Source organism: Canis lupus, chromosome 25 (genome assembly GCF_003254725.2).
Source record: "Canis lupus dingo isolate Sandy chromosome 25, ASM325472v2, whole genome shotgun sequence".
Taxonomy (NCBI): Eukaryota; Metazoa; Chordata; class Mammalia; order Carnivora; family Canidae; genus Canis; species Canis lupus.
Genome location: NC_064267.1, coordinates 29255913 through 29279494, shown reverse-complemented (window position 1 = coordinate 29279494; position 23582 = coordinate 29255913). Strand labels below are relative to the sequence as shown.

The 23582-nt window shown below is 45.7% G+C and overlaps 1 protein-coding gene across 4 annotated transcripts; it reads left to right on the top strand.

Annotated features, from left to right (window-relative positions):
• The first annotated feature begins 176 nt into the window (after positions 1 to 176).
• Positions 177 to 22713, top strand: PNOC (prepronociceptin). 4 transcript variants are annotated; one of them, XM_049101175.1, is made up of 4 exons: positions 177 to 320; positions 10305 to 10462; positions 19231 to 19549; positions 22273 to 22713. In XM_049101175.1, the coding sequence occupies exons 2-4, from the start codon at positions 10337 to 10339 to the stop codon at positions 22356 to 22358; spliced, it is 531 nt and encodes a 176-aa protein (XP_048957132.1). In that variant the 5' UTR covers positions 177 to 320; positions 10305 to 10336; the 3' UTR covers positions 22359 to 22713. The 4 variants fall into 4 exon arrangements, with proteins under 4 accessions (XP_048957132.1, XP_025318775.1, XP_048957133.1 ...); XM_025462990.3 differs by having other exon boundaries at positions 19231 to 19621; XM_049101176.1 differs by having other exon boundaries at positions 19231 to 19679.
• Positions 22714 to 23582: the final 869 nt, after the last annotated feature.

The window sequence follows — 23582 nt, the reverse complement described above, 5'->3', positions numbered from 1 at the left end:
CAGAGCCACTCTCTTGAGTGGCCTAGCTGTTGCTGCCTGTGGGGCAGTGACAAGAGCGGGGGCTTGGCTTTAGCTCGGCTCTGGGCTTCTCTGTGCCGGTGGGAGCTTGGCGTGAGATTCCCCTCCTTCTGCCCGCTTCCTCTTCCTTACTCTTCAGGCAAAAAAAAAAAGAGGTTGTTCAAGGAGACTCCGGGATTGGGGTCTGCTTGGTTGCTGTCACCAGGAGTCTTTTTCTCCTCCCAGAGCTCCCCATCAGTGCTCACCGTGCCTCTGGAAGCAAAGAGAAGGCAGCTGTGGGATCCTGGCTGAACAGAGTCCAGGTAAAGCAGGCTCGAGAATGGATGGATGGGGGGGCGGTTGGGGTGTCACAGGTCTGAGCTCAGAGCCAGGGGGGCGGGGAGCAGCCAGGGAGGATTGTAGGTTCTGCTGTTCGCTTGATGAAGGGGGTCAGCGTGTGTATGTGTCATCGAGGTGGGCAGGGAAGGGGAGGGCTGTGCGTGGGGGGGTGGGGGGAGGCTATATATATGCTGGTGTGGCTGGTACGGCGGACTGAGCCTCACATCCGAGGGAGCCGGGCTACTGACAGCTCTCAGGTAGGCAACTGCATGCGAACCCCAGCCCCGGATGCACAGCTGAGAGGCCGGGGAAGGAACACAGCAGCCAGGGGCTCTCCCCTCACCCTGTCTCCTTTGTCCAGGGTGGATGCTGTTGGCCTCCTGCAAAATTATTTCTCCATTCATCTTACTTTCAGTGCTCACATAGGGGGTGGGAGGCGAGGGCTGAGGTTTTCATCCTGAAGAGAGCTGCAGAAGAAGAAAGAGCTGAACTTGGAAATGAGAAAAAGTTTTGATTCCCCAGATGCGGCCCCCACTATGTCGTTGTTCTCTGTTGAGAAGAGGTGGATGCAGGCGTGAGATTAGCGGGGGAGCAGGCACCGGGGCAGGGGGCTGGCCTTTCGGGGCACCCTGGTGAATGATTTCTCTCTGTGGCTGACTTCCTTTCTTTCCTTCCCTCCGAGTGTGTTCGGGCTGGTTTTCAACATACCTCTGAACTTGATTTGGATTTGGGTTTCTCCGTCCTGAGGGAACCCTTCTCCCTGATGCACTGAATAGAAATTGCCAGTAATGACGTGGGACCCGGGGCGTTATGCTCGACCGGTGCTGATCGCGGCCACGGTGTGCGAAACCCACGTAGATTTCTGCAGGGCTGACCTTGGGCTCCCAGCCCCTGAATTATCTGGGGGTTTCTTCTCTTCCTCTGCATGTTTCTCCTCCTGCCCATCTCTCCCACTTAAAGGTCTCTGCTAGGTCCTGCTGAATATGACGTTCAGAAGTCATCCAAACTCTCGCTCTTTCTCAGCCTCCTTTTCTGTCTCCTTTGTGCATCCATCTCTCTCCCTCCCTCTCTCTCTCTCTCTCTCTCTCTCTCTGTCACTTTCTGCATGTGTCGTTTCCCCTCCCTTTATTATCCATCCCCTCCTCCCCCCATCTCACTCTGAACATGGGTAAGTTCTGGGGGAATTTCAAGTAAAGCAGGATGATTCGGGAAATGGACTATTTAAAGCAAGCTGCTTGGACTTGAATACCCTGATCCCGGGCTTAAACATCTGTGTTTCGCTTCCTCGAGCAGCCCATAATTGCCCCAATTATAACCAATAACATTGTTCAGCAGACTCACAAAAGATGAGCTTTGCATGGCATTTGCCAGCAAGCCTAAACCAGAGTTCTCAACATAGATGGGGGAAAGTAACTGCCTGGCTTCTTATCAAAACCTCCCAAAGAAATTGCTGTTCTTTCTCATTGCCTGTGGGTGGCTGCTGCACGCACACTCCTTTTTCACATTTACAAAGTGAGGCAGGGAAATATTCAATACACTTCCACTGATGCTGCGATACCTTTAACAGGAAGGATTAGTGTTCCTTTGGGCTTGCGGAGTCCTCTGTGGGCGAGGGTGCCTGGAAAGACTGTCCTTACCCACCACATCAGTAAAAGGAGCAGCTTCCTTCCCTAGGCCATGTGTGCTGCCCCGTCGAGGGCACTGTGTGCGGTCCAGCCCCGGGTTGCTGGGGGGTGCTGTTCTGTTCTCCATGAGGCAGCAGCCTCTGCTTTATCAGCTGAGGGCTGAGGGTACTCGGGGGATTTAGAGAATGCAGGAGATTTTGCATTGTCAATGAAGGGAGTAATTGCAGGATTAGGCTCTACCCCGTGCTCTCTGGAGCCTGTGACGGGAGCTGTCACAAAGCCATTCTGTATTCCATCAATCAGGTATTTATCATCTACACTCCATCAGGCAGGGGAGGCATGTGGGGGCTCTGGTGGATCCAACAGAGGTGATAATAACAGTCCTTTATGTTCGCACAACGATTTACATCTTCACGATTTCACACCCATTGTCCCCAGCAACAGCCCCGTGAGCTGGTGTCATCGTCTCCACGTTGCGAAACTGAAGCTGAGAGCTCAGCTAAATACCGTGTTAGGGACTGAACTGGACCAGGCCCTGTGAGGACCAAGCCCAGCCTTCCCAGCTTCTGCACACCACCCTCTGGGGCCAGGGGGGCTCGCCAACTAATGGGGGTGGGGGTAGGACAATGCAAACACAGTGAAACAATTAGAGAACGGATGCAAGGCTGGGGGTAATTAAGTCCTAAATTGTGTGGTCCACACAGCAAGTGCTGGAGGAATTTGGAAGAAGGAGCACTTGCTCCAGAGATTCCAGGGATTCAGACTGAGCGGGCAAGGAGGTAGGATTGGGATGGGTGGAGGGCTTCGGAGAGGGAGGTGGCTCCCAGGACAAAGCCCAAAAGGAGGGCAAGGGAATTAACCTTTATTGAAATCCTCATTGCCCGGAAGTGAGCTAAGCTTGTCTACATGCTTGTTTCATGCTAACACACGCTCCCCCCCCACACACACACAGTAGAGATGTGAGGTTTAGGGTGAGTGTTCTATGCTTTTATCAACAGAGCTCAGGGAGCCCCACCCCATGGACCCACAGCTCCTGAAGCCTGAGATGGAAACTTTGCAATCTACCCTTCCCTTGTCTGGGTGGAGCTACTCATCAGACATCCTAGGAAGGGGATGGGCCCTTCTCAGAAAACAGGAGTCCTTGTGACAGCATCTTGCAGTGGCTTCAATGGCTGACAACTCATTACGCAAACTGGATTTTCTAAACGCTTTTATTTAAATGCCTGTAGGTGCTCCCAGTACCTAACATGAAGGTTTCCTACTGGCCACAAACCTTGAGATTTGGGGCATGTCAATTTGAGGGGCAAGCCAATTTTCTGGGCATCTCCCTAGACCAGCTACAATCACATTCAGTCTTGACTTTCAAATATTAGCTGCTCCCTCAGCATTGCAGAAACAAGTGTTGCCAGCTCTGAAGGGCCTGGCTTGGCAGGCGAAGTGTAAAGCTTGCTTCCAAGAAGTCTAAGTCTTGGTGAAAATGTCAGTGAATCACCATACAGCCAAGCTCTCCTCTTCCCACACTGGGCCTGTGCTCTCTCTCCACCCCCCATCCCCATTCATCATTTCATTCATCCAGCCAAGAAACGTGTTTGACATTCTGATAGGATCCCGTAGTGCTTTGTGCCAGAGAAGACTGTCAGAATGTCCTCGGCTTCGTAGCAACTCACATCAATGTAGCTGAACGGCAATGAGTTTAGGCCAGTGGTCTCCAAAAGGGGTGTGTGCCCCACAATCCACTGGGCTTTGGGAAACTGAAGTCTTGCTTTTTATATTATCTTTCTTAATTTGCCCTTTAGTGGGCTTTATAATGTACCTAGCTTATAGGTCAATTGGGAATGTCTGCTTAAAACGGTTTGATTGCTGGAGATATAAAACTAAAGAAGTTTGGAAAAAAAAAAAACTAAAGAAGTTTGAAGGTTATTGGTCTAGATTCATAGCCCTTTTGCTTACATGTACTTTCTAATCTTTTTGAAAGAACATTAGGTAATTTTAATATAAAAGTAAATGAAAGCTTTTAAAAATCCACTTATTTTGACAGCATCTGTGGAACTATGGGTCAGAATCTGGAAAATCAAAGTTCAGAGTGATACCTTTCCAACTTCCTGGCAGCCCTGACAGGGAATATGTCTGTCGCCCCCTCCCAGCCCTCTCCTGAGCTGGAGCTGGGCTGTTCGGCCTCTGTTCTGTGCTGCCCTGAAGCTGCTTCCTCATGAAACCCTCATCTTCCCTCGTCCTTCCCTCCTTCCTTCTTGCTTCTCCTTATTAGAAGAGCCCAAATATATGGCCACTTATAAAATAAAAAATATTAACCATCTAACCTAACTGACTCTTTCTGGAGAAGGAGAAACTGAGGCCCAGAGAAAGAAAGAGATTTGCTCCAGATCCCACAGGTAACAAGAGAGCCAAGGCTGGAATCCAGGACTCTTGTTTCTAAGCACAGGGCTCTTGCTCATTCATTGTTCACCAGCACCAGGCACGCTGGGGTGGGGGACCTGCTTTGCCCTCCACCTCCTCTCTGCTCATTTCCTCCTTCCAGGTGGAAATTTAGAGCAGAAGAAGGACCTTTTTGAACATGAGCATATTGGTGAGAGGACGATAAGCCACTAAAGGAGGCTCTCTTAGTAACAGCTGGTGAACAAGCAAAATCCAGTGGAGGAGTCCTCTGCCTACAAAGGGTCAAAGAGTGAGGCATGCAGAAGACAAACCCCCATGCCTGTGGGCAATGAAAAATTTCTCTATGAAAGAGAGACAACAATAAGGACATTGCAATCAGAGAGGGGAAGCCCAGAGTCGGGATAAAAGGGAGTTCTTAGGGACACCTTGGTGGCTCAGTGGTTCAGGTCCTGGAATCAAGTCCCAGGGGGAGCCTGCTTCTCCCTCTGCCTATGTCTCTGCCTCTCATGCATAAATAAATAAAATCTTAATAAAAGGGCAGGGGGTAATCCTTAGAATGAATTCACCTACCCAGAGACAGCTGCTGAGATCACTGAGTGGCCTAGTGAGTGCAGGAGCCTGGAAATCAGCTGGGCCTGAGGCTCACCTCTGGCACTCCCTTCAAGTCTCAGTCTTCTCAATGGTAAAATGGGGATAATACCACTTACCCCATAGGATGAATGCTTACAAATCGATTAACACAGCGCCTGGCACATCGTATTCTAAGTATAGCGGTAATGTGATTACTGTCAAATACAAATAGAGACTGGCCCAGTGAGATTCCACCAGAATTGGCCAACCCTTCTGAAGCAGAAGCAGTATATAGAGTTTACAGTTTCCCAGAACACACAGTTTGACGTCAAAACATCTGAGTTTAAGTCCTGGCTCTGCTATTTATAAGCTGGATGATCTTAGGCAAGTTGCTTAACCCCTATGAACTTACATTCTTCTCAAAAAGAGACATATTATTAACCCTTGGTTATAGGGTCGTATATGAATATAAAAATATTTTGTCAGCTCTAAAGAAGAATATCTACACACGTGGCTGATGAAAAGAACAGAGAAGTATGTGGCTCTCACAGAAAGGCTGCCCCTCCCCTTCTCCACTAAAAGCACCAAAATTACAGCCTTTCTCATAGGTCATAAGACAAAACTCAATTAACTTTTAGCTTCATACGTAATCCTCCAAACAGATAAGCACCTAATTATATTGCCCTGGGAAGCAAGATTACATGCAAATAGATTAAGACTAAAACACAGTGGTATTTTATCTTCATAAACAACGAGGCACAATTATATTTATAAGGTGTCATTACTGAAATAAGAGGTAATTAAACATTCCTTTATTCAATAAGAGATGTCCAGATGATAGCATCATCACACGGAAGTGTTAACCAAGCTTGGTTCACCAAGTGAAATACAAGCCAGGTAAAATTCAAACATATTCCAGGCAGTTTTATTTACTGAGGGTCAGTATTCTTGCAATAAACAAAAACCACCACCTGTCATGATCCCATTTTTGCAGTGAAGAAGACAAACACTCTCAGGTAAAGTAGCTCACCCCAGATCACACAAAGTATAAAACTTATAAATATAATCCATGAAAATAAATAAATAAATAAATAAATAAATAAATAAATAAATTAAAAAAATCCATGAATTAACTAATTACTCACCTTCACTTACATGACATTAACTTATACACAGAGCTACAGGACAAAGCATAGCGATGTTGCTAAGATTTCTTAAAAATGAAAGTATTGATTTTTCAGTACAGTTCAAAATCTGACTTAACCTAGAACACAATGATGCTAGGTGTTGTGAGGAGTACCAAAAAGTACAAAATATGGTCCCCTCTGTAAGGATAATTAGATTTATTTTGAGCTTTCACTTATTTTGGTCTCATTAAGATATCACTACCTTTGAGATAGACCTGCGTCGGTCCCATTTTAAGGACTCTTGGAATTGCAAAGAATAAATAGCTTCGTGTATGGATTTTTTTTTTATGGGTTTTAAATAATAGGTGGAGTTACTTGTTCAGAGCGAGGAGTAGGACACAGAGGGTAGGGAGGCTGGAGCCTGTAAGAGAGGTGTATGGTGGGCCACCCCAGAGGGGAGCAGGGGGGTGGGGGCAAGCTAATGCCAAGTGCATATGATAAGATTTGCCAAGTGCCAAACCAAGGACGGCTCACATTTTACATGCGGCAAGGCTATCAAATACATTTTCCATGCTAAATGTCCCAGGAGCTCATCTTCTTTCTTCACCTCATCCTAAAAACCCATTTACCCAGAATTTGAGATAACAAACATCAGTCAATCCACCGGGCATTTCCTGAATGTGCAAGTAGCGACAGTTAATGAGGTTCATGAAAAACCTCAGCCGGAGAGCATTTCATTAACATCTGTCACAACTTATCAGCTCAGCCTATGCAAACGTTATGTATGGCAGTTGTGTATTAGGAAGGATCCCGTCCCTCTCCGCCGGGCCTTCTCTTTCCTTGGTGACATACAGCTACTGCCACCATGTGGCCATAGAGGGCACAGCCATGCCGTTCTGGACAAATTCTACAAAAAACGTCTCCCAACTAGGACGAAAATGTATTAATTTTTTTAAGATTTCATTTATTCATTCATTAGAGACACACAGAGAGAGAGACAGACATATAGGCAGATAGAGAATCAGGTTTTCTGCGGGGAGCGCAAGGTGGGACTTGATCCCAGGACCCAGGGATCACGACCTGAAGGGAAGGCAGTTGCTCAACCACTGAGCCACCCAGGTGCCCCTAGAAGGACTAAAATTTAAGAAAATAATAAATGTAAAGGCAAGTCTCAGAATAAACAAAGGCATATTCGAGCAGTCCTCAATTTGACATGTGCTTATGGGGTGGCTGTTTGGAACTCAAGGACACATTTTCTCTTCAAAAGAACCGGTGTGATGAGCTTCCATAGCTTGTGCACCAACACGTATTTAACCTGCAGACTTAGCACGTGACACTATTCCAGCCACGCCTCCCAGCCTTTTGCAACCATAGCAGAGCAGGCATGGGGCTACAGCTTAGGATGGTGTCTTGCCTTGCTCTGGAGTGACACCATTCCCACTCTTGCCCCCATGAACTGAACAATTAGCTAACAGACATGCTGTCAGTTACACAGTCCAGAAGTGGCTCCTGTGCCATTAGCTTCTCAGACCCCAGTGAGGCAGATGCTCCTAGATGCTCTTCAACTCTACATTAGCTAAAAAGAAGGAATAATGCTCCAGAGATACTCTTCTGCCTCTTATCAAACATTCTGAGCACCTCTTAAGTGCCTCCTCACTCTGTGCTTGGGGCCAGAAATACAGAGAACCATATAACATGGTCTCAGCCCTTCAGGAAGTCACAGCCCAGTGGGACAAGTAGCCATAGAAATCCAAGCTTACAGTACAATGTCATAAGTGCCATGTGAGAGATGATGATAGCATTATAAAGCGAAGGCTATGCGCTGGCTTTTTTCTTTTATAAGCTTTTTTATAGCACTGGTTATGTGCCAGGTGCCATTTTAACTTCTTAGAAACGTTACCACATTCATCGCCCTATGAGATAGGCACTATTATTGTCCAATTTTTACAGATGAGAAACTGAGAAGTTGAGTTTCAGATATAGGATCTGAACCTAGTCATTCTGTAGTGATGAGCGGATGAGAAAATGCAAATCAGAGCTCTGTGACCCAGGTCTGTCATGTCTGTTTGACAGGCCCCCGAGGCTCTCTTCCTTTCCCACTGTGATGTGCTGCTTCACGATGGCATAGAAACAGAGGAGTTTCATCTAACTCAGACCATGGTTTGGAGATGACTTCCCAGAGGGGATAATTTTTGAGGTGCGTAGGAAGTATAAATTGGGGACAGGTATTCTGGACAGAAGGAAGAGCATGTGCCAAGATTCAAAGGCATTGAGGACAGGATAGAAATGGGAACTGCATGATTCCCTACGACCAGAAGAGATGTCACTGTGAACAACAAGAGACAAAGCTAGAAAAAGTGGGCAGGAGCAGTACGAAGTCCCACTGGGGTTACAGATCCATTTTAAGTATGAAGTAATGTCATCAGATTTGGAGATGGCTTGGTGGGCAGCCAGATCATTAGGTGGACTAATTAGGAGGCCATCACAATAGCCAAGGCAGTAAGTCTCAACTAAGGCACTGGCCTTTGGGATAGAGAAGAAAAAATGCATATAATATGTTTCTTTGTACTGGTGTTTCTGTTCATTGTTCATTAGCCCTGGACACCCCATCACCTGTTGAGTAAAGCTTAAACCCTTTGGATGGCAAGCAAGACCCAGTTCCAGGGAGCTTCCCATAGGGAGTGTGGGCAAGTGGCCTTGGTACCTCTCACAGGCTGTGGTCCCAACTCCTCCATGTCTTTCCAAAGGCTGTTTCCTGAGCCTCTCAGATGCCCTCTTCTGTGTCCTCTTGGCAAACCATTACTCATTCAAAACCCATCTCATATATCACCTCATTGACTTAGCAAGCACTGATTAAGCATCTTTTAGTGGACATCCTCTTAGTATAAGATGCTTGGATGACACGGGAGAAGAACTGGGAAAGTCTCCCAATGTGGCCATTGGGTGAATTCAATTGCAGGATCCCCTTCCTTCTCTTATTGACTTGCTTCATTCCAGATCCATCTTCTAGCAGGGCTTCTCAGACTTTAGCATGTGTCTGGATCACCTGAGAATCTTGCTTAAAAAGTAGATCCAAATTCAGTAGCTCTGGCTTAGGGCCTGACATCTTGCACTTCTAAAAAGATCCCAGATGATGCCAATATTGGTCTGAAGACCGCATTTGAAGAGCAAGGCTTATACGTTTTCTCAGTATAGTCTGATGAGAAAGCAATAATTTTTGTTTTTCTACACTGGACTCTTTGTTGAAGTTAAAATTTATGTACGGTGAAATGCACAGGATTTAAATGTACAATTCCCAGGGTTTCAGCAAGTGTATACACCCCTGCGACCTATACCTCAGCCAAGAACTTTCCCAACATTGCCAGAAATTTCCCTTGTTCCCTATTCCATTTAATTCTCCAAGTAAAGATGTTTCTACAGGGACTTAAAATGATGCAGTCCAAGGAAACAGCATTTTGATTCAGGGGCTTGATTGCCGGATAAATTTAAAGAGCAGCAGGAAAAACTGCACACCTTTTAGGCAATCCTACATAAAGAATATAAACGGCTGACCTAACTAATAGCTGGAGCTATTATCTTCGTGTCTCTGTTCATTTTTCAATCACTCCACTCCACATACCTGGTCCTGTGTTTTGTGTGGACTAAACACAGTGAACATATAGGCCCTGTGTTCAGGAAGCCAGCTCACACCTAGTGCGGGAAGCAGACAAGGAGCCTGGTGGAGGCTTCCTGGAAGAGCAAATTCCGGGACTCAGGTATTCCTGGCTGAGACAGGGAAGGCTAGGGAGGACAAGACAAAGTCCATGAGTCATTCATGAATCTCACTCTTGCAAGGCCGTGTGCAAAACTCCCCTTATGGATCTCATCTCTTTGCATCAGCCCTGTGACAAGACAGGTACCACTATACCCCTTTTGTAGCTGTGAAAACTGAAGTTTGGCAAGATCATCTTACGGTCACACATGGGTAAGCGACTAAGTGAGGCCTTTAGCTCCCTGGAAGTGCTCCTGCCTGTTGAGACCAGCTAGGTGGCTAGAATCACAAGGGTGCTCTCCCTAGGAGCCCAGACCCCCAACCCCGGGCATGCAGGGTAGACCTGGCTGACAGGAGGCAGGCCTCTTGTTTCCTGGATAACCCACTCCCTCCTGGAGGTGAATCTTAGGCTCTGGTGCTGTGACCTCTAGTGCATCCGCTGTGTGAGGTCCCCACAGAATGGCTGGTGTAATTGCCCCCCCACTCTTCCTTGTGTTTTAGCATTTTAGAACCCTACTTCCTGCTCCTGCACCATGAAAATCCTCCTTTGTGACCTCCTGCTGCTCAGCCTCTTCTCCAGCGTGTCTGGAAGCTGCCAAAAGGACTGTCTGACCTGCAGAGAGAAGCTCCGCCCAGCTCTTGACAGCTTCAACCTTGAGGTAGGTCCTGGAGCATCCCTGCCTTCTCCTCCTTCTTCCCTCCAGACCCAGAAGGAGAAACTTAGGGCCTTACCCAGAGGTCAGGTGACTCATCTGGTGTCACGTGGTCAGTAGGAAACAGATGCAGGGGACACCTGAGTGGCTCAGTGGTTGAGCATCTGCCCTTGGCTCAGGTCATGATCCCAGGGTCCTGGGATCAAGTCCCACATTGGGCTCCCTGTGGGGAGGGGAGTCTGCTTCTCCCTCTGCCTATGTCTCTGCCTCTGTGTGTGTGTGTGTGTGTGTGTGTGTGTGTCTCATGAATAAATCAACAAAATCTTAAAAAAAAAAAAAAAAGGAAACAAATACGGGCCTTCACATCTTCTAAGTACAAACCCTGACATCTTTCCACTTTTTCACATTCAGATAAAGGCCTGCCTGGGCCGCCATTTCATTCCCATTATTAAAATAATGCATACTCCTCTTAGAGAATTTGTCAAATTAAGAGAAGTCTGAAAAAAAGAAAATTACCCTTAATCCCACCTGTCAGAGAAACAATTTTAGTTTTTTCAGGTGTTATATTATACCAGGATAATTTCCCCATGTTATTTAACATTATTTTAAGTTCTTTCTTTCTATGAATACAGTATAATTTGTTTAACTATGGTCCTCCTGTTGAACATGTACATTGCCCTCCATCTTTGGTATTAAAGTTAATCCTACAGGGAATCCCTGGGTGGCGCAGCGGTTTGGCGTCTGCCTTTGGCCCAGGGCGCGATCCTGGAGACCCAGAATCGAATCCCACGTCGGGCTCCCGGTGCATGGAGCCTGCTTCTCCCTCTGCCTGTGTCTCTGCCCCTCTCTCTCTCTCTCTGTGACTATCATAAATAAAAATTTTTAAAAAAGGATAGCTAAAATCCATTTATAAAAAAAAATAAATAAAAAAATAAAGTTAATTCTACAACAAATACCTAAATGCTCCCTTATATTTTAAATTTTGAATTTGAGGTGCAAATCTGGCATTAAATTTCTTTACATTAAATAAACTGTTTTCTTAACTGCTTTCATAGCAGTCTGAATGGTATTCCTCTATTAAGCCCAATATAACTCAATTATTTTTTCTTTGTAGTCAAACTTCTTTGAAAAGGTGTCATATTCCAAACCCCTCAACCTTTATCTTTTTAAGGTTTATTTATTTATTTATTTGAGAGAGAATGGGGGGAGAGGCAGAGGGAGAAGGAGAGAATCCTGAAACAGTCTCCCCACTGAGCATGGAGCCTGATGCAGGGCTCCATCCCAGAACCCTGAGATCATGACCTAAGCTGAAATCAGAAGTCAGCTGCTTAACCGACTGAGCCACCCAGGCACCCCTCAAACTCCTCAATCTTTAAAAATCAACCAAAAGTAACTAGTGCTCCTTAAGGCAAGTGTACAAATATGGAATATATATTCATATTGGGTTAGCCCACTAACCATGAGTGGACACAGCCCCTACAGACCCAAAAACCAACCTATCCCCACACCTGTTTTCTGAACAGCAATAACTACTGCATCATGAAGAGCATCCCCAGGTAACCCATCCAAAGTTTATCCATCCTTCTCATTGATCTGTTGTGGTTTTTCTGAGCATTTACTATATGCTGAGCCCAAGGCTTGGGCAAAGGATCCAAAGGTAGGTAACCAGATGGATGGAGTTTGCAACCAGTGGGAGAGAAGATCCCATAATCCCTCCAAGAGGGAGTGATTAATTATTGGGTGCTAGGGAAGCCCAGAGCAGTGGCCCCCAAACTAGACTAGAAAGACAGAGCGGGCTTTTGGAAGATCAGAAGCATCTAAGGAGACCTGAAAAGTGGGAGTGAAGAGGCAGGGAGAGTGTTCCCCATGGTGGAGGGAGGCCAGGCGCACATGTGCAAATGCCTCTGCCCAGAGGGAAATGTCATTTAAGGACCTGAAAAAGCTGAGTTTGGCTGAAACATAGAAGGCCCACAGCTTTGTTGTGCAGCACAAAGAGGTTTAAAGTTTATCTAAAAAACACCTTCCCCTGATCTTAGTAAACAGAGCAGACGACGTAGTTTACCTGTAAACCCGTGATGAGCTGATAATCTGATAATCACCATCCTGCTAAATTCTCAATTTGTAGCCTAGACAAGACTGAAAGTTATGCACAATTCTGGAATCTCTAGCTTTCATGGTAAGTAACCCATTATTTCCCACTCAAAAAAAAAAAAAAAGCATTAGGACTTGAACAGATATTTGTACACTCAGGAAGTAATCTACACTTGTGCCTTCGCCCCCTTTGTACTGCATCACATCGAGCAAGGTCCAGGACCAATTTGTAGGTCCTCCTTATCCTCTCCTGATAAACTTGCCTGGTTCTCTTCTCCATTCAGACTCTCTATGTCCTCTTGGGTTCCTGTTCCTCTCCCCACTCTGTAAACACAAGTGATCACCAAGATCGGGGGCTTCTCCTCTTCCTATACTCTCTCCTTCTGAGATGACATCCTGGATCCCAGGCCTGCAGCTCTCCCCAGGCTGCAGATGTCTCCCCAGGGTACACTCCTCACCTCAATCACTTTTTACAGTTCCTTAAAAATCCCGCTTTCCCTTCTTGGCCTTCCCAAGGCTTCAAGAACTTGCCCCACCATCCTGTGCCTTCTCCCTCCTCCTTCATCCAATACTCCTACTTCAAAACTCAGATTAAATTTCACCTATGAGGGATCCCTGGGTGGCGCAGCGGTTTGGCGCCTGCCTTTGGCCCAGGGCGCGATCCTGGAGACCCGGGATCGATTCCCACGTCGGGCTCCTGGTGCATGGAGCCTGCTTCTCTCTGCCTGTGTCTCTGCCTCTCTTTCTCTCTCTGTGACTATCATAAATAAATAAAAATTAAAAAAAAATATTAAAAAAAAAATAAATTTCACCTATGAGAACACTATGCTGATTCTCCACCTGCCCCCTGTAGAGCCACAACCTCGCTCCTTTGTGTTCTGACAGGTACTTGTGTCTGCCAGTGTTTTACCATAACGTGTAAGGGTCCTTTTCTGATTGTGTTGAGGATCCCCATCGTGTAGCACAGAGCATGGCAGAGAGCAGTACTTCATGAACATGTTCCATGGAAATTGTAAGACAGCTAGACCCCTAGGCTCCTAATGGGTCCATCCAGTGCAAATGCTGCAGAGTTTTCACATTGGCATCTTTCAAAGCCAGTAAAGAATCTGGAACATGTTTCCATTCCACCCTAGCATTTAAATATCTGGGATCCAGACAACACCAGTTGATACTTCTTGGAAACAAGTTAGAATATAACCAGTTAGACCTTCACAGTGAAAGAGAAATCCTTCAAAGTGCCTGCTGACCCTCAGAGAACCTGACTGCCTGGTTGTTTTATTCCTAGTTTTTATTCACTTTTCACCTGTTTTTTAAAGTTTGATGAAATGCCTAGAACGTTGGCAACCACATCTCATTTCCAAATCTTGCAACTCTTTCCCAACTTTGTGAATTATGGGAGCTGGGGGAACTTAGATATTTCAGCAAGGATCACCTTCCCAATCCCTCCACTAAATTATGGAATTCTGAGCTATTCCCAGGACACTTTAAATCCTTGGCTTTATCAGGAAGTTCTGTATTTCTCACTCTAGATCAATGGTCCAAGGATGGCTGGCTTTGTGTAAGACTGTAGTTTTGGTCAGTAAATGACTCTCACACCCAAACCCATTGCAATGTCTTGGGCTTCTGCCTAATTATGAATGATACTTAGCCCATAAGCTTATGTAGAGAGAAAAAAAAAAAACTAGATTCACCAAGTTGTTTTAGAGACAAAGAAGAAGGCAACCCTCAAGGTCTGGGGAAATGTATTTATAACTTCCTGAAACTTGAATAATAGCAAAAGAAATGAACTTCTAGTGCTTTCTACCTTCATTACATGAAAACTTACTGATTGATTTGCAGTAAGAGTTCCTAATATGTTTTCCTCTTGCACTATTTATATGTTTCCCTACTAATGTTAGCCCTCATATTCTAGCATAACTTACTAAAGCAAATAGCTCCTAAATGTTTTGGTCAAAAGTGATTTGATTCTTTAGTGGCAGAAACTTGACAATCTCAGTGAGCTTCTTCTGTTCCTTCCAATGGGCTCATGTGCCTATTTCCCTAATGTTTGATCCCAGACATCCAGATGGCCCTTTGCTCAGTTTCCCTCTAAACCCAGCTTTACAGATGAATTTGGCACCAGTCTGAGACTTTCCAGATGCTCATCCACACTCTGGCTTAATATAGCAATGTCATCGGTGTAGGCTGTGAAAATGTGTCCAGCTCCACTTAATAGTCCATTAACCAATCTCTGGAAAGAGGCTGGTGGGTCCCTTAGACCAGAGTGTTAGGCATTAAGCTCATATGCCCATCTGGTGCTACAAATGCTGTTGCAAATTTGGATTCCTCACATTTGCCCAAAACTTTCTCCTAAATCAAGGGTTGAGATGATTTTGTCAGTATCCAATTCATCTAACAGTATGTTGAGTCTCTGTACAGCCTATGCATCTGGTTTGATCATAGAACTGCATTTTCTCCGATTGACACCTAATCTAATTACCATCTGGGTTTAGCGACCCAGGGGCTCCCAGAAGATCTCATAGCCTCTAGGTTTAATAACCTTCACCTGTTCTTGTAAATGGATGGTGTAGAACTGTTCAACAAGCATTTGGGGTTCTATTCTGTAAGGAGCGGACCAAGTCTGCTCCAACTCCATGTTATCTCCAAAATTTTACACTTCTGGCTTTCCCAGTACTAGCCATGCTTTCCTGCTTTCCTCTTGACCCTATAGAGTAGGATACCTCACACTCACCGCTATGGATATTGTAGACTGGATAATTCTTTGTCATGGGGTGGGGGTGGGGGGCTGTCTGTGCATTGTAGGATGTTTACCAGCATCCTGGCCTTACTCATTGGATAGCAGTAGCATCCCCCCCTTCCCCACCCACCATGTGACAACCAAAAATGGCTCCAGACATTTCCAAATGTTCCCTGGGGACAAAATTGCTCCCCACTAGATACCCACGGCTATAGAATAATAACTCAATGGGATGATGATCTGAAAAGAATGTACTACAAGTTGGTTGTGCCTGGTTTTCTTCAAAGTATTTCAGGAACAGCTAAATAAAGACCCAAGTAACCCTTTCTCCGACCACTATATTCCATGATGACACCTTCCTCCTCAAAGCAAGATCCAAAGCAGGATTTCTCAAATACAGTCCAGCCTCAGAATCACCGGGGCATTGGCTAAAAATGCAGATTCCTGGGCCCTACCCTTGACATACTAAATCAGCATCTCTAGGAGTATAGGCTAAGAATCTGCATTCTAACAAACCAGTAGCAATTCTTTTTTTTTAAGATTTGTTTTTTAAATTTATGTGAGAGAGAAAGAGTGAGCACAAGCCGGGAGGAGGGACAGAGGCAGAGGAAGTAGCAGATTCCCAGCTGAGCAAGGACTCTGATGCAGAACTCAATCCCAGGGCCCTGGGATCATGACCTGAGCTGAAGGCAGATGCTTAACCAACTGAGCCACCCAAGCACCCTTAACCAGTAGCCATTCTTAAAGAGCACTTGGGTTTGTAGCTACCACTGTGTTAAAGTCTACCCTCCCCCCACTATGGAAGCTCCCATTCATTCATACCCAGTGACTCTGTGGATGTGAAAAAGTGGCTTCTCTTTGTATCTCAGCTGAGTTGGCACTAATGATAATAGTTCTATCAGCATCTCTGAGGAAAATCTAAATGGAAAAGATATGCTCACGACTTGTATATCAGCAGGGGCCACCGTCACTACCTATGGCTAGCAGGGGGGCCTGGCAAAAGGTGCACCTTGGAAATCTTATCAGGGAAGATAAGTGGCACTCCCACTGGCTACTGTCTCTTTCTTCTCTCTGGCCCAGCAAAAATTAGCAATTTTCCCATCAGAACTTTACCTTTTAGTCTCGCAAGATTCTTACTCTTGTATTAATTTACACCAATTTGTATTGCAAGCACACAGGGCTCATTGAATAGGAGACATCCTGGATTGAAAGTCTTGGGTTCTCGTTCAGGTAATATCTTGTCTAACAGTGGAGTTTTGGACACATTAATTACTAAACCTCATCATAACATGTGAACATGGACTATGTTAGCAGTTTCCAAACCCAGGTAGGTTTCACAATTACCTGATCTTTATAAAAGTGCATTTTAATCCCTGGTTCTATTCCTCAGGAATTTAACTGGCTTTTGAATTCTGTCTTTTTAAAAGTGTTGAGGGGCACCTGGATGGCTCACTTGGTTGAGCGTCCGACTCTTGATCACCAGTTCAGGTCGTGATCTCAGGGTCATGGGATCAAGTCCTCTCGGCTTCAGGCGCTGTGCTCAATGGGAAGGCTGCTTCTCTCCCACTCTCCCTGCCCCTCCCAACCCCTCTCTCTAAAATAAATTAAATAAATAAATAAATAAATAAATAAATAAATAAATAAATAATTTTGAGATTATTTGGATTCCCACCCAGACCAAGCAGAAGAGCAGACTTAAGGTAGAGAAGGTATATCACCTGCTAGTAAGAAAGACCTAAAGTAACAATGGCTTAAATAAGACAGCGATTTGATTCCTCATAAAGAAGTTGGGAGGTAGATAATCCAGGGCTGGTATGGCAGCTTTACCACATCGCCAATATCCCAGGCTCCTTCTCTTTCTACTTTATCCGTATATGGGTGCCACTCCCACATGGCTTCCATCCTCTGAGTCACTTCATGTCTTCAAGATAGCCAATTGAGTTCCAGCCAATTGAGTTCCAGCAGGAGGCTGGAGGACGGGGAAAAAGAAGGAAGAAAGGATGCTCTCCCCTGATGAGTCAGCCTCCTACTTTCCCAGGAGCCCCACCTTGTCGCTTCCATTTTTATGTCATTGGCCACCTCTGGCTAAAAAGGAGTTTGAGAAACATACATGTGGCCTTCTGGAAGAAGACAAGTGTTCTGTTAGGAAGGAAGCGGCAAGATGGGTATGGAATGAGCAACTGGCAGTCTCTGCCCCAGAAGGGAATTCTTAACAACTTGCATTTAAAGTGCTAGTTAGATACTTTGATGGTGATACCAGACAGGGATCAGAGAAGTGTCTGGAGTTCAGTGGATGTCAGGCGCTGAACCTATAGACCTCGGATGCTCTGAAAGTTATGACCAAAATCACAGAAATGAACAGTCACCAAGGGGAAGATTGTAAAGAGAGATAAGAATCTTGAAGAAAAAAAAAAAAAAAGAATCTTGAAGAATCTTAAAGATAGAATCTTAGGAACCCAGAAGGAAGGAGTCTGAGAGGTGAGTGCAATGTCAGAGAATTTTCAGGAGGGTGTGGCCTGTGCTGCCAAATGCAGCATAGTCTGTGACAACGAGGCCCAAGTGGATCTGGTGACTGGGAATTCACTGGTGGTCCTCGAGAGGGCAATTAGTGGAAGAAGAGGGCAGAAAGCAGATTTCAAGGAGATGAGGCAAAAATGGAAGATGCGGAAATGGAGGCATGAGTACAGACCACATCTTGGAGAAGCTTGGCAGAGACAAAAGAGGGTCAGGGTCAAGAGTGGCAAAGGGTCGCAGAGAAGCGGGACTGGAGGAGCCATTTTTTCAAGTTCAGTGTGATGGCTATAAGGTATGTGATTTAGCTTCATGCACAAGGAGGGATCCTTGTTTAGGGATCCGGTGGGAAACCTTGCCTACATTAACATCTGTGCCACTCTGAACACTATGGGGAGGCTTTTGCTCCCCAGATAGGGGATACTGGGCACACACTCCAGTCTTCTGATGTCCCACAGCTGTCCAGACAGAGCAGTATCTCTTGATGCCCTGTAAGCCAGGCAAGAGCTCCAAGGTTTGATGAAGGGCTCCGCAGCTACCCAGTGACTGTGATGGCAAGGTCAAGTTGAAATGGGGTTTTCATCTGGCGGAGGACAGAAACACAGAGAAGTACTTGGGGTGAAGCAAAGACAGCAAATAGTAAAAGAAGTTGGAGGTTAGATGCTTCCAAAAAGCACAAAGATAGGAATGTGGGAAGCATGGCCAAGGCCAGAACAAGTCAGGAAGGGTATGGAAACCTATACCAACCAGGGTGTTGGTATAGACTAGAAGTGGAAGACACCTGGAGAGACAGAGCAGCAGCAGAAGTTCCCAGAGCCCTGGCAGGTCTACTGGATGGTATCTGATGGCCCCTCTTCCCCACCTAAACCCGACTCCAACCTGTCTACATTCCAAAGGGTCTTGACCCTCATTTCCTATAACTGAGACACAGGTAAGTGAGAACTAGTATATGTGGGATGAAAAATGAACCACACCAGGGTTCATCTCAACATGCAGATTTAAGTACATGCTTTGACATCCCCAGCTTCTTAAACCAAACTGATCTCTCCCAAGCCTGGGAAGAGAACAAAATAAGATTCTTTTTTATGGGTGAGTCGTGAGTCGTATTGGCTTCAAAAACTCAGCTAGTGCTCTGAGTGTGGTTTGGGGCACTCATTCCGCACTGACTTTCTGTGATACCTGTGGTAAATTAACTCACCTCTCTGGCCAGATAGTTTTCTGTGTCTTTGCAACTCTGAAATTCTACAAACCTGAGTGATTATGTGTAAAACTGCTACACGATACCTAAAAAAGAGATGCTTCAGAAGCACTTGCATTGGTACCAATGTGGATTTTGTATGCAATAGAAGGATTTTATGTCATCACCTTGGACTAATGGACATTCCCAATCCTTCTCCTCCCTCCCTCCCTCCCCACGCTGCCTATATCTTTGCAGGTGTGCATCCTTGAGTGTGAAGGGAAGGTCTTCAGCAGCCCTCTCTGGACTCCATGCACCAAGGTCATGGCCAGGAGCTCCTGGCAGCTCAGCCCTGCTGCCCCAGAGCACGTGGCAACTGTCCTTCACCAGCCAAGTACCTCTGAGATCCAGCTGAAGCGCATGCCTCGCATCAGGAGCCTAATCCAAGCCCAGGAAGGGACCGAGCCAGGCATGGATGAGGCTGGAGAGATAGAGCAGAAGCAGCTGCAGAAGAGATTTGGAGGCTTCACTGGGGCCCGGAAGTCAGCCCGGAAGTTGGCCAACCAAAAGCGGTTCAGTGAGTTTATGAGGCAGTACCTGGTCCTGAGCATGCAGTCCAGTCAGCGCCGGCGCACCTTGCATCAGAATGGTAATGTGTAGCCGGAAGGGGAGCCCCTCCCAGCTGCACCGTCCACTTCAACCCATGAGTGAGTTGGGCACGAATGAGCTGGGGGCAAAAGGAAACCTTATATACCCAACTGTCTTAGCCTTTCTCCTGGGCCTGGAAGCACATTAGCCCCCAGATACATACACACACACATCCCAGACCTCCCCAAGGTATTCAGCTCCTGGGAGGCAGGGAAGGTATATTCACCTCTCTGCCTCCTACCTATCCTTTCTCTAGGGAGCAAACATTTTCCTCAGATTGTTCCTTAGGGCTGACCACTGCCATTTAGAGATTGGTTACCATGGGGATAATAGTAGCCTGTTAAGATAACTAATTCCTCTATCACTCTCCAGGAGCTCAGTTACTATGGGGACAGTTAAGTGGACCAATCTACCTATCCAGTTGCCATAGTAACCATTCAGTTCACCTTTCCTCAGAGACTATCTAGGAACCCATAGCTAGACCTACTTCATCATCATCACTGAGCAAGGCTTAGAGAATCTGGGCCATCTTATGCCCAAGGGAATGCTTCTACATGTACTATAATACATATCAGATAATAAACATCAAACCCTCTAATTTATTGCCCAGTCATTACAAATTCCACTTTCCTTGGTCCGTCACCCTGTACAGAACTTCTAGTGGAGTAGAAAACTAGCACAGTGGAATTTTTCTGAAAATCTAAGAAAATTCTACTCATCAAACATATGTGCCTTAATTCATATATGGGAATCTGATTATCTGCAGAGCCTCATACCTCTTCGTTAACAGTAGAAACTTACCCTAATAGAAAGAACTAATCAATTGGTCATAAACATTCCCCCGAACATTACCCAAGTGAGGCTTTTCCCTGATTTAGGGGCATTAAAAAAGTCTACATGTGCTGTTTTATTTTGCTCTCTATATGTCAAAGGTAGCCAGATCATTAATAATCCTCATTTTCAAAGTATATTAATACAACTGTTAATCTTTGGCACCCACACTTCAGCATGGGGGCAGCCCACATAGCTCTTTGCAGGTAAGCTGGTTGTAGAAGATGCATTACCAAATACAGACGTAAGTATTAAATTGTGAGGAGAAGGCTGCCATGTGCATTTTAGCAGAATGACTAATCTCTAAAGGCCCTGAATTAACCCTCACGGTTTTTGAAGTCATACTTTTGGATCCTTAACAAGGATCCTATTCCTTCCTAAGCCATATTTGCATAGTACCTAACACAGCATATCTTTCAAAAGTGGCATGGATTGAATTCTTTCCAATCTTAGATATTTATTCTTCTTAAAGTCGCTCTTAAGGGACACTGAGGCTCTTGTCTAATTTTGAACCACAGCTATTTTCTTTTCCTAAAAATTTTAAAATCAGTCACATTAGGGGCACCTGGGTGGCTCAGTGGTTGAATGTCTGCCTTCAGCTCAGGGTGTGATCCTCGGGTCCTGGGATTGAGTCCTGCATTGGGCTCCCTACTCATTGGAGAGCCTGCTTCTCCCTCTGCCTATGTCTCTGCCTCTCTCTGTGTGCCTTTCATGACTTTTAAAAATCTTTTTAAAAATAAAAAAGGAAAATAAAAAATAAAATCAGTCACATTAGCAGAAATCAATTTATTTAAAAAAAATTTTTGAGCCCCTATTCAGACAATTGACTTTACTAGTTTTCTATTAAGCTTCCAGCTGAGAGGCACTGAAACATAACTTGGTAACTAGCTTGTCTGCTTCTTTGCTCAAGATGTAAAGTTCTTGAGAGAACCACTGGAAATGTTAACCAGCTCATTTGAGTATATTATTGATTGTTCTCCTTCCTCTTTCTGCAGCCATCTCTCTGGTTCCTTTTTGCACACATTCACGGTGGCTGAGTTCTAATATGGATATGTACTTACGAGTCCACACCAGGCAGCTGAGACCCTGTCTTCACTCACCCACACACACCCCAATCAGCCCTACACATGCCTCAGATGTCTCCATTGTGGGGAATCCTGTTGCCAGGGCTGCTCTGGACTTCTGAGATACCCAATACCAACCACCACTTGGAAGGCTGGAGGAAGTGGGGCCTCCTGACACTGAAATGGGTTAAAGAACCCTATTTAGAAGGTGTAATGATGTCGAGAAGGAGGGACATTGAGATGCAAGTCCAGTCCTAGAAAGATCTGTGCAAAGGGTATCTGCCTCCTATCCCTTTCCCTGTTCCTATTCTACTCTCTTCTGCCCCACACCTTGATCTTTCTAGACAGTGGAAAGTGAGCAGATTCATTCGTGGTGAGGAATTGGTGAAATCAGGTGTAAAGAGCACTTGCAATATAAAAGAGCCATAAATGAGGATACTATTTAGCCTCAAAAAATGAATTACTACACTTGGATTCCAAACATCAAGGATAAGAGAGCTGCTTCTGGGCTCCAGGCCTCAGCTCTGCCTTTCAAGTCCCAGCCATTATTCTGTGAATCCTGTCAATAGACTTGAGGCCAGAAAAAAGCAGGTGTATGGAGGAAGTTAGGGAACTCTACTTGCTGCTTCAGGGGCTCTTTATTCAGTTGATAAGTTTTCCATTGCCTCCCTTCTATTGCTCAGTCACCAGGGCAAATAGCATTCAAAGGTCAAAGAAACTACTGTGTTTGCCATTTTAATCATTTCTGTCTCCCCAGGTGTCCAGGTGATCCCCAAAACAGCATGTCTCCAGCCCCAGACCTGTCGGCTGGGAATCGGGACTCCTTCCTTCCCAAGGCCCTGAGGCAAGCTCTGCCTTCAGGTCTCCACCCTCAGGGTGGAGAACCTCCCTGTCTGGTTGTCTTTCTCTCCCCACTCCCCCAGTCCCTTCCCGCCCCCCCCCCCCCATGGCATGTTTCATGACAATCTTGTTGCTACATCAGAGTGTATTTTTGTAATTCCTCTGGCTAACATATAAACGGCCCCATCCGTCCTCACTCCACACTCTCCTCTTCTAGGGGTGGGTCAAAGGAACAGGAAATTAAGCCCGGGGTTTTGACTTGTCACTGCCATAACTTGTTTGTAAAAGAGCTGTTCTTTTTGACTGATTGTTTTAAACAGATATTTCTCCATTAAACTTCTACTGAGCAAATGGTTAATACATTGGGTGGCTGTTTTTTAAGTGAGTTCACCGAGAAGCCCAGACTCCAGACACACCACCAGAGCTGCCTCTCTTGGGAAGCAGAGGCAAAAAGCACCTGGCTCTGCTTTATATAAAACAAGACGGGCAAGAATACATAAGCATAAACACCCTGATTGCACTGCATCTCCAGATCCAAGTGCGTGAATGGATGAGCAGGCTGAGGGGGCAGGGTGCTCAGAACCTCCCAGCGCCCGGTCAACAGCACCCTTGGGGCAGCTCGCTGGTCTCCACCTCCAGTTTCTGACTCAGGAAGGATTTACACTGTTAACAAATTCCAGGTGATGCAGATCTTACTGGTTGCAGATCACTGGATTGAGACACGTGGAAAACGGAAGAGCCTAGACACACTTGGTGTCATTTTTATCTCCAATTTAGCATGAAGCATGTTAAGGTGTAACTGTCAGTTAGGCGGGGAAACATATGGTGCACCCAGACAGGGTAACTGAGGAGCGTCAAACATCTACAGTGTAGACCGGGTGATGGGAAATCAATGAGGGGGTAAGGAGCTCTTCTGGGATGCTGGGGGATCGTTATTGGAACCCAGGGAGAACTATAGCTGTCCCCCCCACTCCCTGTAGCTCTCAGCAGGAAAATGCAGTCATTCAGACACTGTGGGGTACAGGAAGGGCCAGGAGATGAGCTATCCCAACGTCTCTCTCCCCCTACCCTTCAATCTCCAGTCTGGTCTCACCTGTTGATCAAACCCAGCTGGAAGCTGGAAACTTCAAGTCTGTGCATACAGCCAACCATAAAGGTGAGGCTGGCAGGTACACATGGAGGATGTGCAGCCCAAAGTCACAACTGATGTAGAGGGATTTGGACAAA

Excerpts from the sequence above, each read along its gene's own strand:
- PNOC (XM_025462990.3), top strand. The coding sequence starts at position 10,337 with ATGAAAATCCTCCTTTGTGACCTCCTGCTGCTCAGCCTCTTCTCCAGC. Across the intron at positions 10,463-19,230 it reads TTGACAGCTTCAACCTTGAG|GTGTGCATCCTTGAGTGTGA; the intron begins GTAGGTCCTGGA and ends ATATCTTTGCAG. Across the intron at positions 19,622-22,272 it reads GCGCACCTTGCATCAGAATG|GTGTCCAGGTGATCCCCAAA; the intron begins GTAATGTGTAGC and ends CTGTCTCCCCAG.